Raw genomic sequence first — 24,393 nt, 5'->3', positions numbered from 1 at the left:
ACAGTACAATTTACTATTTATGGAATAGAGTTTATAGCTGTCATGGAAGTGATACTCTATGGCACAAATATGATTTAATCAAACATTACATCAGAGATAAATATAGACCAATAATATTCTCCACTGATGATATCTCTTGCTTCAGTGCTTCCTCTTGCCTGGTCTACTCGTGATGCTTATTTCTAACATAGCAAATACTAGGGGTTATGCAAGCAGGTTTATTTAAATACAGTGAAAAAAAACAGCAGCAAAAGTGAAATTGCGTGTAAAGTGGGAAATAACGAGGCTCATTTGAAAGCAGCACAACAACCGTGCAGTGCAGTGACCGCTGTTTGTTATTGCTGCTCACCAAAGATTTGTCACAAAGGTAAGTCTAGCAGAAGGTTATTATAAAGACGAACTTTATACTGCTATCGCTATGATGGGCTTCGTTAATGGGAACCCCCATTCAGTTCATTGAGCTGCTGCCGTTATCCTGTTTAATGACTACAAATGAACTAACTAGCTAACTAGCTTAGCCTAGCTGGCTATTTGAGTGACCTAAATGTAGCTAGTAGGTTTATATTATCAAATTAGTAACAGTTTGATAACGTTGTTACAATGATTGAATGAATCAAATAACCATTTCCTGGTTACAAACGTGCACAGCCAAATTATGCTAACGATCAGTTATTGTATTCGCAAAGATGCATTCACGAGCACTGTGCAGATCGTAAATTAGGTCAAAAGCTTCTCCCCGCTTCTTCCTCAAAGATCTACATGAGTGCATTCAAACTAAATGCACAGTTGCTGCAAAAGTGCTATCGTGCCCAGTATATTGTTATATAAACACTACGGCAAGTCAAGTGCCTAATGCATTCTAATGTTTATGCACGCTACAGTACTGGACTCAATAAAATTATTTAATTAAAATTAGTTTTATGGTGACTGTTGGTGTATAAATTACGCTAAACATGCTTTAATAACTTTACTTCAAGAATTACAAATTGTACAAACTGAATCTGTTCCCCTTTATCATATTCTGCCGGCGTGCCGTGAACAGCAAATTAGTGACGTAATAACAGGGATTTGGGGCAGAGGATTGGCTGTACTCTGTCAGCTGGAGGAGTAGAGCCTTTTCTGGGTTGCAGCAATAGAGGTTTCCTGAATCTGTTGTACATTTCCTCTGTTGAATAGCAACTATTTCAGTTTTTTTTCCCCCCTTGCAGTCTTCTCTTTGCTCAGATGTCTACTGCCCTGGGTCTGCGTCTTCTCTGCTGCTACTCAAAGCGAGGTACCACTGAAGCAAGTGCCATTAAAATAATAATATCTATGTGCACAAAGTATGGCATTTTCACATCACAATGTATGTCTCTCCAGGCACCTTTGGATATGGTCCTGGTGTTGTGCGGCCCTTTAGCCTCAGTGTGCTGAGACAAGGCTATAGTAAGTGTTGCTGCAGATTTAAAAACTTTTCATAAATATCTTTCTCCTTAGAGGCGACAGATGTGGTCATTGTTCACAGTGAACTAATCAAACACTCTGGTTTCTCTCTGTTCTGCTTGCAGAATATGTAAATGCTCAGGAGATTCCAACAGACCTGAGGTCCATCACCGACCGGGCTGCTACCACACTCCTTTGGACCGAGCTCTTTAGAGGTCATATGTGCTATGATTTCAGTGCACATTACCCATGCCAGGACAGGGTTAAACCATATGTTTAATCAGTATTTTCTTATTGTGAAGAATGTCACCTCATATAAAGACAAAAACAACCTTTATCCTTCTACGAGGTGTACAACCTGATATAGCTTACTTTTTGTGCCATAGTTCTTCAAAAACTATAGAAATAAAGAAGATATGCACATCTTTGCAATGGGCACATTAGGATGAACACAGACATTCTAGTTTGAGCCTGCCTCTTAAATGGGTAATAACTGTCCTTTATTCTTTGATGATTCTTTAGGTTTGGCAATGACCATGAGTTACTTGTTCCGTGAGCCTGCCACCATCAACTACCCATTTGAGAAGGGCCCTTTGTCACCCCGCTTCCGTGGAGAACATGCCCTTCGCCGTTACCCTAGTGGAGAGGAGCGCTGCATTGCCTGTAAGCTGTGTGAGGCCATCTGCCCTGCTCAGGTAAACCCAGACACACACACAGATCCTGCTCTTGCTATGAACTTGGTATTTTTATAGTAAAAATTGAAAAAAGTAAAGTAAAAAAACAAAAAACATTTTTCATGCTGTTCATCCTGTATTCCTAGGTTACTTGTCTTTGCCTTACATATACACACAATATAATGTACCTTTTCTAATGAAGATTTGGATTTTACGGTATTGTAATCCCTGTCTGTCCTTTCTATGTTGAACCTAGGCTATTACCATTGAAGCTGAGACTCGAGCTGATGGCAGCAGAAGAACTACACGCTATGACATTGACATGACCAAGTGTATCTACTGTGGTTTCTGCCAGGAAGCCTGTCCTGTTGATGCTATTGTTGAGGTAAGAATAACCTTGGATTGTACACTGAATGGAACATTTTAAGTAGCTGAACCAAGACAACAGAGTAAAGCTGTATTTTTGTTACTTTTTCTCTTGAAATATGTATTTAATAAAAAATAATTCACTCAGGTTTTGACCTTAACTTTTTCATCCTTTTATACATCATCCTTTTTTGTACAGTTTTTCAACCCCAATGCTACACAATGCATCTTGTTTTGAAACCTCATGTCATATGTCTTCTTTAGATCTGAAGAAACTTTAACGTGTTTTTCTGTAAATCCCTTCCTCAGGGTCCAAATTTTGAGTTTTCTACTGAGTCCCATGAGGAGCTGTTGTACAACAAGGAGAAGCTGCTCAACAATGGGGACCGATGGGAGGCTGAGATAGCAGCAAACATACAAGCAGACTACCTATACAGATAGACAGTGTCTGTACACTGCCCACAAAGATATGTCATTCATGAAAATAATATATTTTATTGTTCTCTATTGAATAAAACAGATTACTTGTGGTTTTATAGCTATTCCAGAGTTACACATGAACAATAAAGCATTGAAACATCAGATTTTGCTGTCAGAACTGAAAACGCACAAATCATGTCTTGTGTTTGAAAAAGATGGATGATTTCATACTCTGATACTAACTTTGCAGTGTGTCTCCTATGTAAACTTTGCATATTCTGAGACTATTTTCACCTGCATTTTAAAACCATGGCTTATTGGTTCACTGTTAGTAGATTTGTTAGAGGATATTTATGGAATATGGGAGATGGTGAAGAAAGTTAAATAAATCGGCATTTAAAACTGTAGCTGTGTATTTACTCATTGCATTTAAACTGCTGAAACCATTTATCAACTGACATAATAGTGAATGCCAATTTTCATTCATTTATTCATTTTTTATATCCGCTTATCCCTCATGGCGATCCGCCAGAGCTCATCCCAGCTCTCTTTGGGTGAAAGGCAGGGGTACACCCTGGGCCGGTCACTAATCCATCACAGGGCCACATAGAGACAAACAACATCACACTCACTCCTATGGGTTAATTTAGAGTCACCAATCAACCTGACATACGTGTTTTTGGACTGTGGGAGGAAACTGGAGCACCTGGAGTAAACCCAAGCACAGGGAGAACATGCAAACTCCACACAGACAGGGCCCCGTTGGGTTACAAACCCAGAGCCTTCTTGCTATGAGTGGTAACCACCAATCTATGGTGATGCCACTTTACAATATAATTGTTAAATTATTTGTCAAGCAAATGCTAATTTCTGTATCCATTAAACATAGAAGGATTTGATGTTTAGCATAAAATAATCATTCAAATTATTTTCCAGCATAAAGGCTGTGCTGAGCATCTCTAATGTTATAATGACACCTTATTGTAAACTCAGTCTATGGTCTGTTGGTTATTTTGCTCCTGATCTTTCTAGATTATCATTACCATTTAAAAATAATCAGCCAAACAGTAATGAAACTAATATTTTCGAGAATATGAAAGAACATGATCGAGTCTTAATATAAACTGTTGCCTTAGAGTTTATAATAGGAGAAGTGTTTCACTAAAATATATAGTATATAGTATAAAACAATACTTCATTAGCCGCAATTTTTTTACATTTAGTGTTTTGAGTAATAGACATGCTGAATCATGCTCTGTGAATACCATTTCCAGACTTAAACGCGTTTTTACCGCTGCGGTGATCACATGACAAGGGCGGAAACTGACTCATTGTCCACGCTGAATCTCCCGCGAACGCAGCCATTTACTCTTTCCTCTCTTCATAGTAGCACCGGTGAGTCTCTGTTCTTTTCTCATTTTGTGCCATCCTAAATTTCAAGTTTGTACTTATCAAGAAAGTCATTTGAAAGAGTAGGAAACTTGAAGGTGCGTTTTGGGTTCGCGTGGCGTTGTTAAAAGTAGCCACGTGAAGAACGCGTAACTAGACCAGGCCATTGATTTTCTTGTGCTAACACCCAGCTAGCTTAGCTGCTAGCTCTTCCATGCTGCGCTAACTCAAGCTAACAGGTTAGCGCTCCCTCATTTCATTGCTTTGTTCTCGTGGCCCTCCCATTAATGTATTTACCAAACAACCGTGAACGCCTAAAAGGCTACATAATGTGTAATATTTTCATTTTGTTTACGTTGAGCCAATAACTGCAACATGGAACAAATTAGATGGTCTTCTAGGCAGATTGTTCCAGTCGAACAAGAAAAAGTGCGGTTGCGCGTCGTGTGGCGCACTCAAACTGGCGTTAGTAGCTGTTTAGCCAGTTAGCAGTAAACTGCTGGCGTTAAAATGCAGCTTTAAGTGTGTTTCACTCAAATTCTTCTTGCCTTTATATTCCACTCAATACGACTAGAGCACATACAGACGTTAGGTTAACGACACCGTTACGTGTCGGATCGTTAGCTTGAATGGAAAATGCTAGAATCGGTTTTCTCAGCTCAGCTAAGCTAGTTAGCTGTTACCTTAAATACCTCAGTCAGAGCGTCATAGTATCAGACAGTGGCTTTTTGCCATTATTGCTCTCTCTAATTTTGGCATAATTTCACTGCTAACCCGCCAGCTAACGTTAGATGTTACCGATGGCCATCTGAGTTAGCAGAGAAGAGGAAAACGATAAACGTGCTAACCAGCCCGCCTTGTTTTGTTTCAGTCAAGATAAATCGCAACCACGGCGGACTCAATGGCACAGTGTGTACCGGTGGCGGTGTTCAAGGTAAGCGTTTGCGTTTGTTACATCCCGTGGAGCTAAGCGCTAAATATCTACCGTAATTATAAGTGCACGAAATAGTGCTTGCGGTATTTGTGCTGTCCGTGCTAACGGTCAGCGTGCTAACTAAACCAGTACCAGCCAGTCCAAGTTTAAACTGACGCGGACTGCTTTTTCTAATAGCTGGTGTTGGTGGGAGATGGAGGCACCGGGAAAACGACTTTTGTCAAGAGACACATCACAGGGGAGTTTGAGAAGAAATATGTTGGTGAGTATCTCCAGGTGAATCGGTAACGTTTTATTACGAAAAATTAGTTAAGACATGGCACTAACTGGAGATGTGACGTTTAATCCTGTGGAGCAGACAATGACTTATCAGTCATCATGACCAGATCAACTCAGTGGGCTCTGCTAAAACGTGAGCTGTTGGGCACATATTGAATGTCCTGGGTTCAGACATATTGGTATTGCTGTGTGTTAAAGTTTGGAAAGCTGATGAGTGACAAGAAACTGCAATACAGTATGTCAAACAAGGGTTAAGATCATTTAGAAATGGTGTCAGGGTTGCTTGGTTTGCCCACCAGGGAGCACTGACAAGCTCGCAAAATGTCCTACTTAGTATTTATCTGGCACAAAAAATACCAAGATTTTTGTTTGTTTTTTTTTGTGACATTGTCATTTGGGTTAATGTTGTAACCTCAAGTTTTATTATCTGCTTTGATCAGCAAATGTGTTTTTGTTATAGTTGTTAGTCTAAATATGGTGTAGGACTGTTGGAGAAAAGGAGCTCTCATCCAGAAAGAGGGGCCACTGTGCTGTAATTTCTGCCTATTGTATTTATAGTATGTGCTAATTAGGTGATTAACCTTCACGTGACAAATTCTTAATGATTTGTGATCATCCCCACTGATCTGAACCCCATATGTAAAACAATAGTCCTCATCTCATGCACCTTTGCTTGCACTTCTAGCTACTCTGGGAGTAGAGGTGCACCCTCTGATGTTCCATACAAACAGAGGAGCCATCAAGTACAACGTGTGGGACACAGCTGGTCAGGAGAAGTTTGGTGGCCTGAGAGATGGCTACTACATTCAAGGTGCTTTTCACAATTCTTAATGTTCTGTTCTGGTTGTTAAATCCATAAGCAGGCTTTTCATTGATTTATATTTTACTATTAAATGTAACCTTTACTGAATAGCGTGTTGTCTTATTTCTACAGCTCAGTGTGCTATCATCATGTTTGACGTCACCTCTCGAGTCACCTATAAGAACGTGCCCAACTGGCATCGTGACCTGGTCCGTGTCTGTGAGAACATTCCCATTGTCCTTTGTGGCAATAAGGTTGACATTAAGGACAGGAAAGTCAAAGCCAAGAGCATTGTGTTTCACCGCAAGAAGAACCTGCAGGTAATAGGCAGTCTTAAAGTTATTAATGTATCTATCCTCATTTTCCCTTTACATGTATAAATTATAGTAGGTTAGTTTAAGTCTGGCTTGAACAATTTCTAACTTGAACATACTCCTCTGTCCCCAGTACTATGACATTTCTGCCAAGAGTAACTACAACTTTGAGAAGCCTTTCCTCTGGCTAGCAAGGAAGTTGATTGGTGACCCCAACCTGGAATTTGTTGCAATGCCTGCCCTCGCTCCCCCAGAGGTCCAGATGGACCCATCCCTTGCCGCAAAGTACGAGGAAGAGCTTAAAGTAAGTACATCTGTACAGAATCAATGTTTTCCTTAGGGCACTATACCGTTATAAATTCTAATCCAGAAACTTTTTTTTTTTTTTTTTAACCAAAGCACAGTATTCAAAATCTCAGCATGGCTGCAGTTTCACATTGAGAATCAAAACTTTTTTTCTCTTACTGTCCAGGTTGCATCAGAAACAGCACTCCCAGATGAAGAAGATGATCTCTAACCTGTTCCCTGAATTTTCCCTCTCCCCCAAGCTGCGGACACGAAATAGGAGTTTTGGCCCCTTTACTGTAAAATCCCTTTTCAGATTTTTTATTTTTGAATTTTTTTTGTTTGTTTTAGAACTAAGGAAAAAAAAAAAACTTGTTGTTCAGATTTCATTGTATGACACACCCACCCTAGTGTTGTCATTTGTATGGCAACGTGCTACTCTTCATCACTGAGCACCCTCCACTGCACTTAACCAGCTCTCACGTAATGCTGTTTTATGGTGTAATGGAAACACTAAGGGGAGTAAACTTTGAATAAAAACATTCTCAGTATGATAGGTTTGTGTTTTAATTCCCTGAAATTCATTTGCTGTCTTTGTTCCGGGGCTGAGTTTTTTCAAACTTGAACAAATAAACGCTATATCCATGTTTGTGTTTCTGTACATGGTATATCCATGTTTGTGTTTCTGTACAAAAAAAAAAAAACTTGGATGTGGAGACTCCCAAACAGAGATAGAAGTGAATTGTATGCAACAAGGGTGCACTAGTAACTGCAGTGGGGCCATGAATGTCTCGTGTTTTCACAGCATGTCAGTGGGTTCTCATAATTTGATAAGCTGGAAGTTATTACTTTACTAGTTATATGAACAAAGTTGTGTGTGTGGCCCTACTAGTTGTGTGTGCTATGTGTATGAAAATGTAGTTTGAATTGGGTTTTTCACATTTAACTTTCAATAACTAATCCCCAGACCCTGTTTTACTGGTAGTGTATGAAGCTTTAAAATATAGGCTACTGTATAATTGCTGTATGGAAGTGAAACAATAAAAGTACTTACGAAGTGCCTAATAGAGGTACAGTGTGGGCAATGGGCCACAATTTTGGGAGTTTTAAAGGCTCCAAAGAAACAATTTCCAATCATAGTAGACATAAACTGCTCAACCAAATGATAGCCAGCAGGTGTCAGTCATGTTCTTTGCGTCACATAAACATGATTATGTAATAGTTTTACTCTGCACTTCCACTATTTTTTGATGCTCAGTGGTTACTTCAGATCTGGGTTAGAATGTATATACATCATATATCCTCATTGTTTTGCTGAGTAGTTCACAAATTCAGATTTACATTATCTCATGTTAATTGATTTGAATATGTGCAAAATAGAATGACCTTATAGGCCTACAACGAGTCCAAAAAGGATAAGAGACATCAACAGGCTGCTCTCTTTCATAAGATGAATGTTTCCTGATTGGGTTAAAGATGCAGGCAAATGACTGCAGGGTCACAAAATGGCACAACTGTTATTTTTGTGGCTGTGATAGACGAATAGATGATTAGTGAGGAGAGGACTTTTCACAAATAGTTACAAATAATAGGTTACACTAAGCTGCAATAACATATTTACATTGACAAGTGCACTATCGCTATGTGAAACACCCCCACAACCACACTGCAGGAGTCATCAGAGAACATTATAGAGGCCAACAGTTTTTCAGTACTTTAGGTTTGTTAGGTTTAATTAGAACTTTGTGAACATTAGTAAGTGTCATTTAATGGATATAACATTCCTAGTACAAAGTTTGAATTTTATTTTTGTAAGACTTGCTGATGAGGTTGAAGAAAAGCAGTGGTGGAAAAATTGTTTGGTAGCAAAACTCACGCATTTAATTTTTTTTATAAAGTACAAAATGTAAGTAGTCATTGAATGACTTATTTCACAATAATGTAATTAAAAATACTTCTATTAAAATATTGACGCATTATATTCTTTTATAAGACAGCTGGCACGAAGTCAATGGAGAAAACTGTCAATTCGTTGTGTTAAGCAATAGGACTATTATTTCTACAATACCTGAATGCATCATTGGTGCAGGTGGTTCAGGGCGTGGCTTCATCCTACCGGACCGAGGTTTGTCTGCGCATGCGTGAACCCGAGTGCGTTTTAAATGATTACTGGTGGCCAGCGCAGGGGACAGATTATACTGCTCTGCAAAACTGTTGTTTTAATCCCTTGAGCGAGGAGATTTAGCAAGAAAAAACACTGGCCTTAAACCCAGCAGCCATATTGTATGGAAATACAGCGGAAAGACTTCGCTTTTCAGAAAAAGTCGTTTTTTCAGACACCTTTGTCAAGACTTTTGGGGAGTTTAATTTTCTGCCTTCCTGGCGGTGGGTTTATGTTGGACAGCTAGCTCGCCAGCTGGCTGAGGAATTCAGAGACTGGGGGTAGTTTTTGAGCCAGTTTACAGGATATTGTAGTTATCTGTTTGGTTTTAAAGTGGGAAAGTAACTCTGTGGAAGATGAAGGACCGACTGGAGCAACTCAAAGCGGTAAGTAATGAGGAGGAAATATAAAGTTAAGAGTTTTTGTTTCTAGTATCGTCTCTGTCCACTTTCATAGGCCTCTCATAACCTCATTATCGAGAGACTTTAAGGTCAAGATTAACAAACATTTTGCTGTACCATTCACAATAAATGCACACATCATGTAATGCATTTCAATCAGTGGTTGTATCATGTGATGGCATAAAGCTTGCTGTCATGATGGATGGGACTGAACATGTTGTAAACCTGTATTATCAAATGACAAGTGAATCAATGATAAAAATACAGGTTATTTGTACTCCCAGATGCCTTTTCTGCTAGAAATATGTTAATATAAGAAATAAGTTCAAAGTAGAAAGTTGTAAGCTGATATAATAGATAAAGTAGTGGATACTCTGTGTTTGGTCGTCTTGTCATCACAGGACATCTTGTACATTTTTTCACTGGAAACAAAGTAATGGGTCAAAAGACATTGTTGTTATTAGCATTTCCACTGTGTAAGACACTGCATAGACCTCCTGTATGGCCGAGGCCTTGATCCAACTGTAACCCAAGATGGGACGTGTTGCTGTAGCTACCTGAAACTCTTGGCCAAATATTTGCTGTATTCAAAGTTGCTGACCTGCTTGCCCCCCCCAGGCGTCTGTGTTTCACACAGCTGGCGTCTTTTCAGGGACAGGAAGTACAGATAGCAACTCAAGTAGTCCAGTCATTTTCTTTGGTGAATTGACAGTATATGTTAAGACGTGTAAGATACAGTGTTAATTGTAGGTAATTGGAGGATCTCTGCCTGAGCTACTTTTTCCAATCTTTACTCCTCAGTTTCCTTATCTTTTCTACCTTATCCTTGCTTGCCCACCACCTTTATTTTCCTTCTTGAGTTTCCTTTTTAATGTTTAACTAGCTGGCGGTAAGCTAGGGTGTGTATTAGCACCTGATTGTGCATACATACATGATTATATGGTCATGCTCATAGTGTGATCTTGTGCTGTAGGTTTGGATAATTTTGGGAAAGAGGAGCAATGGGAAACCAGGAGAGTAGTTTAACCTTTAGCTCAGTACGGAACAGCTCACAGTATAGTTGACAAATTTTCTAACCATGAAGCTGGACTTGAAGACTGATGTTAATTTAAGAGCAGATTTCTGTTACTCAGGTTTTCTGTTGTGTTTCCTCTGTAGGTGTTTCAAATGTACATTCAGTCATATCCTGTTCAGTTCTGGTTGTGGCCAGTGTTTCCCTTCAATGTCCTGCAGGCCCTGTGGGCTGCTGATGTTACTTTGCTTCCCCGCCTGGCTCAGATATCAGCACAATGAATGGGTCAAATTGTAACAGAACTAACATGGCTTCTTCTGTCGTACATCGACTTTTTAAATCCCTTGTCGGATTTCAGCACTGCATTAATACAAGTCCCGATGGAATATTTTGGCTTCTGTCACTACACTGCTGTAAATCTGACCCCAGGTCCCTGTCCTGCTGCTGTGATAGCTAGTGACTCATTTTCCAAATCATGCCATGGGAAAATTTAGCTCATAGGGCTGAAGTGCTGGGCTATTATATCCATTATTGATTAATTTGCTTAATATTTTCTTGATTGGTACTTTAGTCTGTAAAATGAATCATAATTACCTAAAATCTCCAATGATGACGTTGCTCGTATGGTCCAACCAACACTCCACAGCTTAAAGTTGACTTAAAATGTGATATAATACTAATAAAAGCAGTAAATCCTCACACAACAGACTAAAGCTAGGAAAGATTTAGCATTTTTGCAGCTGACCTTTCTGTCAATTGGATAAGTCATTAATAATCTAACCATTGCAGTGGACACATTATTTTGGCTTTATATAATTTCATTTTTAACTCAGTTTAGTCTTGGTTCATCTTCTTTCTCAACTGTCTTTCCTTCTCAACCTTGGAAGTATTGCTGGTGGTGTAATCGAAGGTGTTAAGCTGTTTCATCATTTATGGTCCACAGAGACAAAGTTTCCCCCTTCATCACCTCCCACTTTCTTTCAAGATGGAACTGATAAGCAAGATGGGTGGACGTTGAGCTTGGGTTGTGCTTGGAGTCAGTCACCCTTTGTGTGTACGTAGTTTTGTGCATGATAATGAACCATAGGAGTCACTTCAGGTTTATTTACTTCTCCCCAAGGCTTACCAAAATACAAAATGGTCATAATTCAAGGTTTGATGAAACTCTGTGTTAAGACATTAAGAGAGCCAGTCAATCTTGCAGCAGGCACAGGATCGAAATGTCTGCTACAACATAAAACCACTGTCTAATCTTTGGGAATTATGCAGCTTGACATATGGTGCTTTGTATGCAGAGTAATTGAAATTAAACGTTTTAAATGAAAGGGACAAGCCAGCATCTGAGCTGACATTTGTATCATTCATTTGGAGCATGCGTGATGTTTTCTAATCTTGATGTCCAGTTGTCCAAATGTTATCCACTGTGTTTTTTTTTTTTGTTTGTTTTTTTTTTTTAAGGTTTTGATGATTACACAATCTTGATATGAGTAAGCATGAGATTATAGCTTTTGTCCAGTTTGGGCAAAAAAAATAGATGAAGAGAATCAAATTGCTGCTAAAACGATTCACGATTCGACTCTGTCGGTCAACATTGTGGCAGATTTACATCCAGTTTGTTCGCATCTCATATGTTTATTTTTCAAAAACACACGATAATAGGGTGTGTGTTGTTTTTCCGTCACCATTAGACAATGTTGCTGAAAAATACTAGTTTTTATCCAACTCTACACTGCACACGTGGCTTTCAGATTTTAGATATCTGCTTTTTCATAACCACAGTTAATCATCAAAGGGTGCGTGTCCCTTACACAACTCTCAACTGCTATGTAGTTATCGGAAACAGTATGAAAGTAATGCAATGCAAATAAAGCAAGTGGATGTGTGTGGACATTGTTTTTGTGGCTTTTATCAATAACTGGTGTCTCTAAGTTCAGTTCGTGAGTTTAACAAATGTTTTTAAAGTTTTCTTCATGAAAATGGAATTTCTCCCACTGTTCCTGAGATCAAACAGTTTTACATGAAAGCAAGGTGCTGTGAAGCCATTGTCTGCCTGTTTTGTAAAAGCATTTGTTACACGTCACTCCCTTTTGCCTATTTATTTTATTTATTTATTTATTTTTTTCAAATGAGAGACAGTGGAAGGAAGTGAGTGTTAGTTCTTATCACTCTCCTGCAGAAGTGCTGTGTGAGGGAGCATAATGTGTGTGCCAGAGTGCAGTATTTGATGAATAACTCGCTGAGAAGTTCAAAAACAAGCGCTTTGTGTGTGCGTCTGCAGAACTGTTGTTAGTTACAGCAGCCTGACTCAAATAGTACGTGCTGCATTTGCAATTCAAATTTTAGCTGAGGCATAGGAAGTTAAAGACAGTCTAAAACTCAGCGTTTGAACTGAAAGAACCAGGGGCTGTTGATGTAAGTCAGGCATGGTATTACATTACATTACTTTTCTTTCACCCAGATAACTGATTAATTGACTTGCTATTGCGGCTCTAAGTTATGTGTTAGGATTGTTGTGCCTTGTTTATCCCTATAAGAACCAGGTTACAGTTTAGTGTGACTCCATTTGCAAACTCAAAATGAGTAAATGAGGTGTCATACTAATATTTACTGAAACGAGGGAAGGGAAGTTGACAGGTGTGTCTATTGTCCATGTTTCACTCTGCTGCTTTGACTCCAGGAACATCAAGTGTCTAGACTTCAGGCTCATAGTTACCCAGTACAAATAAACATATGTGTAAAGAGTCTAGTCAACAAGCAAAACTCATCATGTGCCTAGTGAACACATATTTGACTTTAAATGAAAAGTGGTTATAAGGGCAGAAACTAATTGAGCTTACTTGTCGGTCATCTAATGCCATCACAGCATGACCCTGTGATGTCTGTTTACACTGGCGTTAACTGAGGTTTGTTGAAGTTATTTGAAAACAGGTTGAGTTCCTGGAGCCCAGCCCTAGACCTTCACCGAGTAAATATTCAGCAGCAGTGCTGAGCTCTTTGTGACAAACCTCCCAGCACTGCTCTGTGCTACTTTCCAACCCTTGTGACGTCTTTATGACTTCAGCACACTGCTCTGATAAATTTATTGGCTGGTGGCTGATTATGGTCAAACCAATATGCCTGGGTGATGTATCACACTGAGCTGAGAACCAGGAAGCAATTTCTTTAGTATGGCCTTCAGTGATGGTTCATGGTCTAGCAGCTATACAATTACAGCTGCATATTAAATCTCAGAAAATATTATGTCCTAATCAGTGTCCATAGTTTTTCAATTGTGTGTTTGTTAGATGTGCTCTTATGCTTTGATTTAAAAAAAAAAAAAAAAAAAAAAAATTTACTGCATGTAAATAGCTGCTTTGTGATGGTATAGGATAAAAGTAATAGTTCAACATTTAAAGAAAATATCTGTATAGTAAATATAAAACTATTATCATCAGCAGGTGAGCTTACAAAAAAACACTGGGAATGGTTAGATGTAATGATGTGAAAATATTCCTACAACATCTCAAAACCTCAAAAGTCCAGGCAGCACAAAGAGTTGAATAAACAAAAACAGTAATAAAATGGAACAACAATAATGGGAGGGGCATCAGGTCATATACAGTGACAACTGATCCATGTGCAAAACAATTTCTTAGCTGTGACAGTGACTTCCTGGGGTTTCTGCTGGTTCCGTAGAAACCTCACAACTCCAGGAAATAATCAATATGTCCTGGTACATTTCATGTTTGGCTAATATTGTTAAAAATGAAGAAATATGAAGAAATGTTATTGTTCAGAAATATTACATGTCCAAGTGTATTACTGAAAAGACATATTGTGTTTATTGTCTTGGCACCAGTATCATGGCTTTAAACTTATACCCACACTACCTAGGAAGTTTCAAACAGAGGGTTTGGTTCTAAGTTTTGCTTCAGGCTAGTTGTTTCATATAATGTCTTTAATCAATAACACAGCACATATTTATGGATGCATGTCATAGAAAAATGCTACTGAAAGGAAAACTTTCCATCATGCATAGTTTTCTCTAAAGTCTAGGGAAGTTTGTTTGTAGAAACCTGTTCAACAACATGGCAATTCAAAGTGCTTTACATAAAGAGGATGTTAAGGCAGGATGTCAAAGAAAAAGTGATTAAAGAAGATACATATATAAGATTAAAATAAAATAGAAGATGGATGAACAATAAATACTGGGCACTGCAGAGCTGTCTGCTTTTCTGATTTGACCTGTTGATCACAAGGAACATATGAATAAACCTTCAATGCCCAGGTGTTGACTACATGCTTTAAACATAGCTTTAGAGAAACCTGTAATATCCCACACACATTCTCTCCAGAGCTGGCCTGATCTGCTAGCACTTGTCTAATACAGTCTATGCTTTTTTGTATGTTAGACATGTGATCAAGATGATGACGAGGTGGAGATCGCTGTTGATAATGCAGCCTTCATGGACGAGTTCTTCTCTCAGGTGAGTGTTGTGATCAGCACTTTAGTGTGTACTTTACAATACTGGTTTTGTTTAATGAGTACATTCCATGTGTGTGTTTCAGATTGAGGACATCAGGAGCAGTATTGATAAAATCGATGAGAATGTGGTTGAAGTCAAAAAGCTTTACTCAGTCATCCTGTCAGCTCCCACATCAGATCAGAGTAAGAAATTTTACTACTTTTAACTTTTCTTCCTGCATGCAAGATTTTCTCTACTAAAACGTGTTCAATGAAATGTGTTCAATGTGACCTCCTCATATTAATGACGTGTTTTCTTATCTAAAGCAAACATTTTTCCTTTACAGGCTGCATTGCTCACATTTGTCTCATATTAAATTAGACATCTGCTTTAGATTTCTGATTGTATGCAGTAATAAACTAAGTAAAATAAAAATGCATTTTTTTAATAGCAAGATTGTAAAAAAAAAAAAAAAAATCTGTCGAATAATGCAGCTTCACTGGTTTAAAATCTTTGGTGAATCAAGCTATAATATTTATTCCTTAATATCGATTCAGTGATGCATTTTCTATTTAATTTCTGTTTAATTTTTGTTGATTTGTATTTGCAGGAACCGCATCAGTATACTTAACTGTTTATTGCCATGTCTCCTCCTCCCCTAGAAACACAGGATGACTTGGAGGCAATTACCAATGACATAAAGAAGATGGCCAATAATGCAAGAAACAAACTCAAGAGTGAGTCTGCCTCTTACTCCCACACCAAGGTGTCAGTCAGAATCTTGGGGGTGTTTAATAGCTTTAACTGTGAAATGTTACTGAAGAATTAAATGGCAAAATGGTGTGATTTGTAATTGAGTTCAAACTGACATAAGTCTGCTTCTTGGTTTGCTTTCCAGCCATTGAGAGGAACCTGGAGTCAGAAGAGCAGGAGAGGGTGTCAGCTGACATGCGGATACGTAAATCCCAGGTAAATTATGATCATGTGAAGGGTAACGTGGCCTTCATTTAACTCTGGTTTCATAGGGAATCTCCAGGTAGTTCAGGTAGTTTAATCTGTGCAGTCATATTCAGATACATTAAATAAATAAATAAAGGGGGCGGAGTGTAATTAAAACCTGCAGCAGCACATGTAACATCTTGAACACATATTTTACTAATTTGTATAATTATCACTGCTCATCATTAACAATAACAATATTTTTCTTTGACATACCAAATATGTTTCACATTTGTTAGATGTGTCTCCGTCCTGACGTTTATGCATAGATGAAAAATGTCAGCACATCCACCAAAGTTGCTTGTGTGCTAATTTTTTTTTTTCTGTCATCTCCCAGCATGCAGTGCTGTCGAGGAAGTTTGTGGAGGTAATGACAAAGTATAATGAAGCCCAGGTGGACTTCAGGGAGAGGAGTAAAGGGCGTATTCAGAGACAGCTAGAGATCAGTGAGTGATGCCAACATACCACATAGTCAGGTGATGGTTCTGTTCTTTGTCATTAACTTCTTTTTTTTTTTCTTTCCAGCTGGAAGAGCAACAACAGATGAAGAACTGGAGGAGATGTTGGAGAGTGGTAACTCTGCTGTGTTCACTGCAGGGGTAAGTGTGTGTGTGTGTGTGTGTTAGTAAAAGTTAAAATGCTTTGTAGCAACCGATTAAATTAGCTATACTAATACTAATATTTACTAAATCATTAAGTAAATTAAAGTTTGGCTTTTGGAATTGTAGTGGGTGGTTAGTTGAGCCCTTTGTATGTTCTAGTTGTCCAATGAGTTGGTCCTTGCACTAACAAACTGTCATTTTCTTTAAAAACAGTAGACCTTTCTTTAGAAGAATCAGATACATTTTTCTGTGTAACACCCACTAGCTGACTGTTAAGAGAGTATGCAAACTAAACCAGTGCAATTTTAGCAACACTAATGTGGCTTCAGATGTGACAGCAAAAGTGAGATGTCATGATAAGACATTAGTGCATGTCTGTATGTGTACAGCTCCTTCGTGCTGACAGCAAACCTCTCTTCTCTACAGATTGTGGACTCTGGGATCTCTAAACAAGCCCTGAGTGAGATTGAATCCAGACACAAGGACATTGTCCGTCTAGAGAGCAGCATCAAGGAGCTGCATGATATGTTTGTAGACATTGCCATGCTGGTGGAGAGCCAGGTATAGTCTTCTGCATGCACCTGACTGTCTTTTTATCCACCCATCAGTTACTTTAGAAGCCTCTCATTTAATGACTTTATCTCCCCTCTCTTTGCATTCACCCTTCACTCTCTTCCATGGCTTTGCAATCAGTCCCATTTCAAAATCTTATCACCTGTTTATTTTTTCCTTCCTCTGCTCTGGCCTGACTATCAACATGCATCTGTTTCTGTTTCCTCTTTTCCAGCTTCATGCATTTCTTTTACCTCTCTTGCTCATCTACACTGCAACCTCCATCTCATCACCCAACCATGATGGAGCCAACCTGAATGCATTTAGTAAAATGTACAACTGAGTTGCTGTTGTAGACATCAGAACATGCATCACTCATAATGTTGATCAGTCAGTCACTTTATATACTGCATATATGCATACATAAGTATAACCACACATTTCTTGCTGCTTGCACCATGCTTTCTGAGGGAGGGGTTTGTTTGAGGTAAGGGCCATGCTCCTGTTGTATGAGTTCCTAGGAGACTCTTGTTTCCTTCACAATGTTTTTTCCAGTTTTTAATTACAAGATGTTTGTTCAGAATTATCATAATTATTGTTGCTTCTTGAAATTTACCTTGTCATTAAAAACAAGTAATTTTGAAGCTGCCTGAGGACCTTTTCATATGTAAAATAGAGCTTTTGACAATATGATTATCAGAAACTTTGGTCGTCTTAAACTTTTTTTTTTTTTTATTCAACAGGTTGGCTTTATCTTGATTTTTTTTTTTTTTTTTTTTAAATCACTTTCACCTTATCTTACTGATTGTTCTGTGTTTTTCAGGGTGACATTGTAGACAACATAGAGCAGAATGTATCCAAGTCAGTGGATCACATAATAGTGGCTAAGGAACAGACCAAAAAAGCTGTAAGGTACCAGACCAAGGCACGCAAGGTAATGTAATTTAGCCAGTCGAAGCACCAGTTTTCTTGTGACCTCCTCATGTTTGTTTTTCTGCATATTTTCATAGACAGTCATGCTTTTTTCTTTTCTTTTCTTTTTTTTTTTTTACTGTTTGTCGCATGCAAAGCACAGTGTGCAGACAGCTTACTGCCCTGCAAACACCAACTCTGGAATTCTGTGTGCTTTGCTTTTTTCTCACTGTCACTATTTTATTTTCTTCTATTGCTTTTTGTCACCTCTGAAAACATGCCCAATGTTAGGGTGGAATGATTGACAGGATTGAAAGCAACATGGACCAATCAGTGGGCTTTGTGGAGCGGGCCGTAGCAGACACTAAGAAAGCTGCAAAGTTTCAGCAAGAGGCTCGGCGTGTGAGTGATTCTGGTCAAAAACTGCGGTCCAATTTCCCAAAAGCAATAAGAACAGTTTTGTCACTCACAGTAGGTAGAACAGAACAATTTAAATATGATATTTAACAGGCAATCAAAGAAAATAGAAATATGAGAAATGAAATTGACTCAATTGAAAACCACAGGACAAGGATTGAGCCCCATTTAACTTCACAAGCCTGACCTCACATTTGAGTAGGTTTCTGTTAAAGAATCAATATTGTTCTGCTGATCTGGAGTTAATGTTCACATGCAGCTGGGATGTCAAAGAAGCTCTTAGCTTCCTTTTGTCTAACAGTAATGAACAAACATTAGTAGTTATTATGACTGCATTAATCTAAAACATTATTTATGTCAGAGGACTCCAGCAAAAAAAAAAATCAAGAATGCTTTTGGGAAATCTGCCTGACAACATGAAGACCATCCTCATCATCAAGACCTTGATGTGTACCTTGTTACTTGTGATGATCCCCAATCCCTACATGCTCCGTTCCTGAGCCTCCACCCTGTGACCCATGGATCCCTGTGCTTAATCACTACAGAGCACCCAGAAACTGAACTAAGACTGCCCTCTCCCATCTACTTACACACACAATCACAGCTTCTACGCTTACTCTTTGGTCTATCCTTTCTCTTTTTTAACATCTGTGTCTTTAAACTGTGTTTGTGACTGATGTTGTTATTCCAATTCCTTTTTTTAAACTGTATTTGATGCTATTGTTTGTTAGCTTCTGGCTATAACTCTGTGTGTGTGTATGTGTGTGTGTGTGTGTGTGTGTGAACATAAGTTTTGTATTGACATATCACCATAAAGTCAATACTGCTGTGCCAAGAAAGAACTGGTTCATCAGACTTCAGCAAGGTTGATTCACAGAGTTTGGGTGGTTACCAAGCTGTAAAAAACATACATGATATTTCATATAGCCATTGTTGCCATATTTTGCACACATAACCTCATGTGAAAATAATAGAGTGCAATATATATATAGATGGATGCCATAATTGTTGAATATATGCTTCCCACTGAGAATTGTTCTGATGGTACTTTATGTACTTGGTTGTTTCCAACAGAAAGTGGTGATAATAGTGGTGATTGTACTGGTCTTGGTGGCCTTACTAGCTCTCATAATCGGGTTGTCAGTGGGATTGAAGAAAAGCTGATGAGCTGTTTGAGTACGAGAAAAGCTAAGGGTGAGTAACACTGGAGCAAATAACTGCTGTTTTGCTGCAGTGGGTGTGGGTATAAGGCATGCTTTGGAAAAGGGTTGCCTGCTCTTTTTAGCAGACTTTGTGTGTATTTTCTTTATATCCAAAGGCCTTACTTGAGGGGTGATTGTGTGTATTTGAAGTTCTTGTGGGTGTGCGTCTTTTCTCCTGTATATATTTCCCTCTGGTTTCTACTGAACAAACAAAGCAGTTCTAGTGGAGAGTTAGCCACAGAGTTTGAGCTGGTGTTTGGTCTGTGGGCTCATTTTAGTGGTCATGCATCCCATCATTAACACAGTTCTCCATTTGTGTGTCTCTGTATCTCCTGCTCTGTAGAAGATGATCATTATTGGTGCAGTCTGCACTGTGGTGGTTATCATCCTCCTCATCATAATCCTCACTCAGACACTATAGACGGGCTGTGTCTTCCAACTCTCATCAATTTATTCATCATCCACTCCATCCTACTCCTCATCAGCTGTCCTGCCAAAGCGAAAACTGATACTGGTCACTCCATATGGATAGATTTCCTCCACAGATGTTTAGATTACCAGCTTTTAAAAAACAGGACCGTGGAAATTTCTGAGCATTGAAACATTATTTTTGACTTTTGAATTGCTTTTACCAATCCCACCCCCATCATCCTTCCTGGTTTCTGAGCGTCTGTTTGACTCCCTCACGCAGCTTTGACAGTGCAAGGATGCTTTGCTGCAAATGAGGAAATGAGACTGAAGCTGACATGAGGCACAATACCACTTGTATGTCTTCTGAGGTGAAAAGGGAATTGAAAAAAATAATTGATCCATAATATGTCACTAAACATGTCATTGTTCAACATTCAGTGCCAAAGAATCATCCTGGAAAAGCTTGTCATCTGTAATTAATTTTAATGTCCAGCAAGTCAGACCCCAGTGAAACCATCTCCTCTCTTTATCATTGTTTCTTGCCATTAGGAGACAAATTTTGTGATTGAAAAGCTAGCTACTGTATGCTCACCGTATCGAATTTGTCGATTTCGGGGCGATTCAGCACTTTCACATTTCAATATGTCTTATTTCTGTAATTAAGATCAGATGATTATGTAAATAGAATTAATATTTTTTGTGTTACCAGTATCCTGAATATGACTCTGCTCTTTAACTTGAAGAGGATCAGTGTGCTCATGTATGATTCTTCAGCTTGTCGAGCCCCGTGGTTGTGATTTTAAATGTGAAGGATAGTACTTATGGAAGAGGGTTTCATGGACAGGCAGAGTTAAGAAAGTACAGCAAGCAAAAAACGACAGGCTGTGGGAATAGACATGAATCCCTTAATTCAAGCTTTATCTAAACATTCATGCATTTGGGAGAAATTCCTGAATATTTGTTTTGTATATTTGCTGACCTGTTAGTGCTCTGGACCTTTTACATATTTTGATCGTCTCCCCTGTTATAAAGTTGTAAAAATGACAGAGGGTATAAAGACAGACAGGAAAGTAACACTGAAACTTGTTTCAAAGAGAGAGAATGGGCAGAGCCAATCATGCCTACAGTAAAGTCTTCTGGCTGGTGAGTCTTTACCAGTGTGACATTACTCCCTGCCATATTATGTCTTATAATACTTCTACTAAACACGTACAACTGCCAGTTTATTAGATTACAGCTAGCTGAAACAAATGCAGTCTAGTACAACAGTCCTATTATAAGTCTTATGTTTTCTGGAGGTTATAATGTTTGGCTTTGTTCATACAGCTTTAGAGAGATGTCAGTTATACTTAAGAATCATGTTGAATATTTAGCCTGCCCTCATTGACATAAATGGGCTGAACAAAAATGAACATAATTACCTTCATGTTTTAATATTTTGGTGCATATTTTTCAAAAAACTGAATTATCAAAATATTTTATATACAATTTAGCCCCTGACATTCTGACAAAGTCTGTTTATATAAATATATGAACATGCCAATAAATCGAAGAAATGCCTGTAAGATTTTTACAGGGCTGTTAGATTAGACTACATTAGTTTTAGTTAGGTTAATGTAATAGTGGAGTTTAATTATGTTTTCTCTGCATTACATTTCATAAGTCCTTTTTTTGGTTTTTTCCTTCTTGGTACAGGAAGTGTGTTAAAGTGACAGTTTAACCAACACATCTTGTAACCCAGTGGCTTTAGTAGCATAGTTAATGCAATAATATTGGTCACATCTACAGGTTTTATATTGCAAAGACATACTTTGAAAAATGACCTATGCGTTATGAGACCAACCATCACTGAAATAAGTGTTTTTTTTTTTTTTAGACCAGAACTGATTGTTGGTTGCAGTGCAGGAAGTACTTGAAAGTGAGTGGACACTAGTGCAGTCTGCTCTTTTGGTTTCTGCCCACAACTGTTCAGTCCTAATGCTTCTACTCAAACCTTTTTCTTCACACCACTTAAACCACCAGCATGGGCAGCAGTAAGAGAGGGAGGAGAAAACCGAAACAGTTGTAGGTTTTTAACTTACTGTGCAAATTATATGGATTTCAAATTAAAGAGTTTATGTTTTTTAATGACTGGTTGACTAGTGTTTCCTTGCAATCTCGTGCCTGTCTGCTCTGCTGCCCTTTGTGAGTGACACAAGGTAAATATGTTACTGATTTTTTGTTACACTTTTTGATGACTCCACACTATGCCGGAGCTATGTGAATGTTTCTTTATGGATGCTGTTGTCAGCAGATTGTTTATAGCATGTTAACCACTGTGTTGCAAAGTACAGCTTTTAAAGACTGGTCCACAGGTAAAACAAGAGGAGGTAAGTTCTCTCTTTCCTCTATTTTTTTACACGCCCTAGTCTCTGTGCCCCACTGTTCTCCTTTCACTCAATCATTTCCTCAAACTGGTGTGTCCATAAATGTAAAAAAAAAAAAAAGTGTTTTGCTGGTTTGTGTTTGGAGTCATGAAGCCTAATTTCTGACTGTTTCTGATTTACAGAAAAAAATGATGATTACATTGTGCTGTGCCATCATCGGGATTGTTGTGTTCTCCTATCTCTACAGCTTCTTCTCATAAAGTGTTATACAAAGGTAAAACACCTGCAGTACCTCTTGAATTATGCAATATGTAATCCCACACTGAAAGTTTATATACTGCATTTTGAGTTCTCATGTCTTCTTTCCAGGGAAGAGGATTTCTCTGAGAAAAAGACGTTTCCCTCAGATGTTCTCCTATTTTTTTTTTTTTTTTGTACCCAAAATGTAGAAGTATTAAAAAAAAAAAAAAAAAAAATCAACTCCATCAGTCCTGTGTCATTGCCCTCTCGCTAATCATGCGAATTTTCATTATTTTCTTACATAGATGAAGTGTTTGAAAACGTGTTATAGATGTGCAGGTTTTCTCATTCTGTCTTTACCAACCAGATGGCTCAACATGTGGGTTTTAATCATTTTGGATCACTGTGGTGGACTAGTCTACCGCCTCCTGGTGGTGCATAGAGTGGACAATCGTATTTACAGACATTTTATGGATATTATTTCTAAGGTTTATGTAAACTTAGTACAAAATGCATGAAGACGATTTATTATTATTTTTTGTTTGCTTATATAGGCTCCAAAAGCAAATTTATGCGCAAATATATATTATACTCTGGGCCAAAACTATCCAGTTAGTAGATTATTTTCTTACTTGTTTGTTGTGATCATTTTAATAAATTGTGTGTGCTTTTGTTGTGTGATCTGTATGCGTCTGTGCTGCTGAAATGCTCGTAATGATGGTCTTTAAACCAGCCGCTCACTGGCTGTGTCAACCCAGTAAAGCTTGTTATGTAATAAAAGATTTCTGTGCGTTGTACCAAGTGGTGTGTGTGTGCTTCGCTTCTTTGCGTCGGAGGTGCATACATGGCCCAGCTGATCGCTGTTATCTGCCCATAGGGACTGGGTTTCCACAGTTGAATATATTCTACGTTCAGCGCACCAGCCATATTATCTGTCCGTCTTTTTCACGCGTGGAAACTACGGCTCGTGTGTGGCGGTGCTTGACATCCATACATGAAGAGCTTTTTTTGGCCTCATTTTATTCCTCATATCGCTGTTGTTCCCAACCAGCGGCAGGACCGGCCCATCAACACTGCGTGGGGCGGGGTCTGCACAGGGGTGCGTTCGCTTTACTACTTCGTGTTTGCAGAATATACGGGGATTTGTGGGAGCACAAAGAATTAAAAAATCGCCGTATTTAGACGCAGGAATTTACATTTGGCATTATAGCATTATACCTATAATACATGATGTTATATATTATACTGTCACCTCTATAGATGTAATTAAAGAATGTTCCAGTACAGTACTTTTATATAATAATAATGATAATAATAGAGCAGCAAGAATTTGTCGATTGACAAAATCAAAGACAACTTTTTTGACAAGACATTTTAATTGTTGAAAAATATGTTTGATATTTGCTTAGACAAAGTTGTCTACATTACAAAAACTAAATAATTCAAAGATGTGACATTTGTCTGTAGAACATTAAACCATTAAACCTTATTAAACAATTCATAGACAAAAACAAAACGTTTAAACCTGAGCTATTTAAAATGTAGTGTATTGACATTCCCTTACTAATATGTTCGCAGGCTATTAAATCATTATTTTGTAATTGCAGGACCTTGTATGTGTTACCATAAAAATAGTCTGAATGTGAATGGAATGTAGAAAACCCAACCTTCAAGAGTGGAACCGATGAAAAGAAACCAAGTGCTCTTGAATATCAACATATGATAATCTGGTTTAAATAGCACATGTGCTGTCCAATGACAGCTCCTATGCTAACGTTGAGGAGCAGT

At 38.3% G+C, this 24,393-nt stretch overlaps 3 protein-coding genes across 9 annotated transcripts; all 3 read left to right on the top strand.

Annotated features, from left to right (window-relative positions):
• Positions 1 to 240: 240 nt before the first annotated feature.
• ndufs8b (NADH:ubiquinone oxidoreductase core subunit S8b) lies at positions 241 to 3,286 on the top strand. Of its 2 annotated transcripts, none has more exons than XM_026329726.1 (7): positions 241 to 367; positions 1,209 to 1,273; positions 1,360 to 1,425; positions 1,548 to 1,637; positions 1,945 to 2,117; positions 2,353 to 2,481; positions 2,772 to 3,286. In XM_026329726.1, exons 2-7 carry the CDS (start codon positions 1,225 to 1,227, stop codon positions 2,901 to 2,903), a joined length of 639 nt encoding a protein of 212 aa, XP_026185511.1. In that variant the 5' UTR covers positions 241 to 367; positions 1,209 to 1,224; the 3' UTR covers positions 2,904 to 3,286. The 2 variants fall into 2 exon arrangements, with proteins under 2 accessions (XP_026185511.1, XP_026185512.1); XM_026329727.1 differs by lacking the exon at positions 241 to 367 and adding an exon at positions 1,005 to 1,138.
• Positions 3,287 to 4,182: 896 nt separating this feature from the next.
• Positions 4,183 to 7,532, top strand: ran (RAN, member RAS oncogene family). The gene is made up of 7 exons (XM_026331143.1): positions 4,183 to 4,277; positions 5,143 to 5,205; positions 5,383 to 5,467; positions 6,170 to 6,295; positions 6,419 to 6,606; positions 6,734 to 6,904; positions 7,073 to 7,532. The coding sequence occupies exons 2-7, from the start codon at positions 5,173 to 5,175 to the stop codon at positions 7,115 to 7,117; spliced, it is 648 nt and encodes a 215-aa protein (XP_026186928.1). The 5' UTR covers positions 4,183 to 4,277; positions 5,143 to 5,172; the 3' UTR covers positions 7,118 to 7,532.
• A 1,520-nt stretch (positions 7,533 to 9,052) lies between these two features.
• On the top strand, positions 9,053 to 23,276 carry stx3b (syntaxin 3b). Of its 6 annotated transcripts, none has more exons than XM_026330247.1 (13): positions 9,053 to 9,432; positions 14,851 to 14,925; positions 15,008 to 15,107; positions 15,567 to 15,641; positions 15,803 to 15,873; positions 16,241 to 16,349; positions 16,429 to 16,502; positions 16,932 to 17,066; positions 17,881 to 17,991; positions 19,461 to 19,580; positions 19,932 to 22,368; positions 22,548 to 22,639; positions 22,735 to 23,276. In XM_026330247.1, the coding sequence occupies exons 1-10, from the start codon at positions 9,403 to 9,405 to the stop codon at positions 19,548 to 19,550; spliced, it is 870 nt and encodes a 289-aa protein (XP_026186032.1). In that variant the 5' UTR covers positions 9,053 to 9,402; the 3' UTR covers positions 19,551 to 19,580; positions 19,932 to 22,368; positions 22,548 to 22,639; positions 22,735 to 23,276. The 6 variants fall into 6 exon arrangements, with proteins under 6 accessions (XP_026186032.1, XP_026186034.1, XP_026186030.1 ...); XM_026330249.1 differs by adding an exon at positions 18,261 to 18,371 and having other exon boundaries at positions 19,932 to 22,639; XM_026330245.1 differs by having other exon boundaries at positions 19,932 to 22,639.
• The last annotated feature ends 1,117 nt before the right edge of the window (positions 23,277 to 24,393 follow it).

The sequence above is a fragment of the Mastacembelus armatus genome, chromosome 10 (genome assembly GCF_900324485.2).
Source record: "Mastacembelus armatus chromosome 10, fMasArm1.2, whole genome shotgun sequence".
Taxonomy (NCBI): domain Eukaryota; kingdom Metazoa; phylum Chordata; class Actinopteri; order Synbranchiformes; family Mastacembelidae; genus Mastacembelus; species Mastacembelus armatus.
Note: the sequence above shows the minus strand (reverse complement) of the source record. Positions and strands in the feature narration are given on the sequence as shown.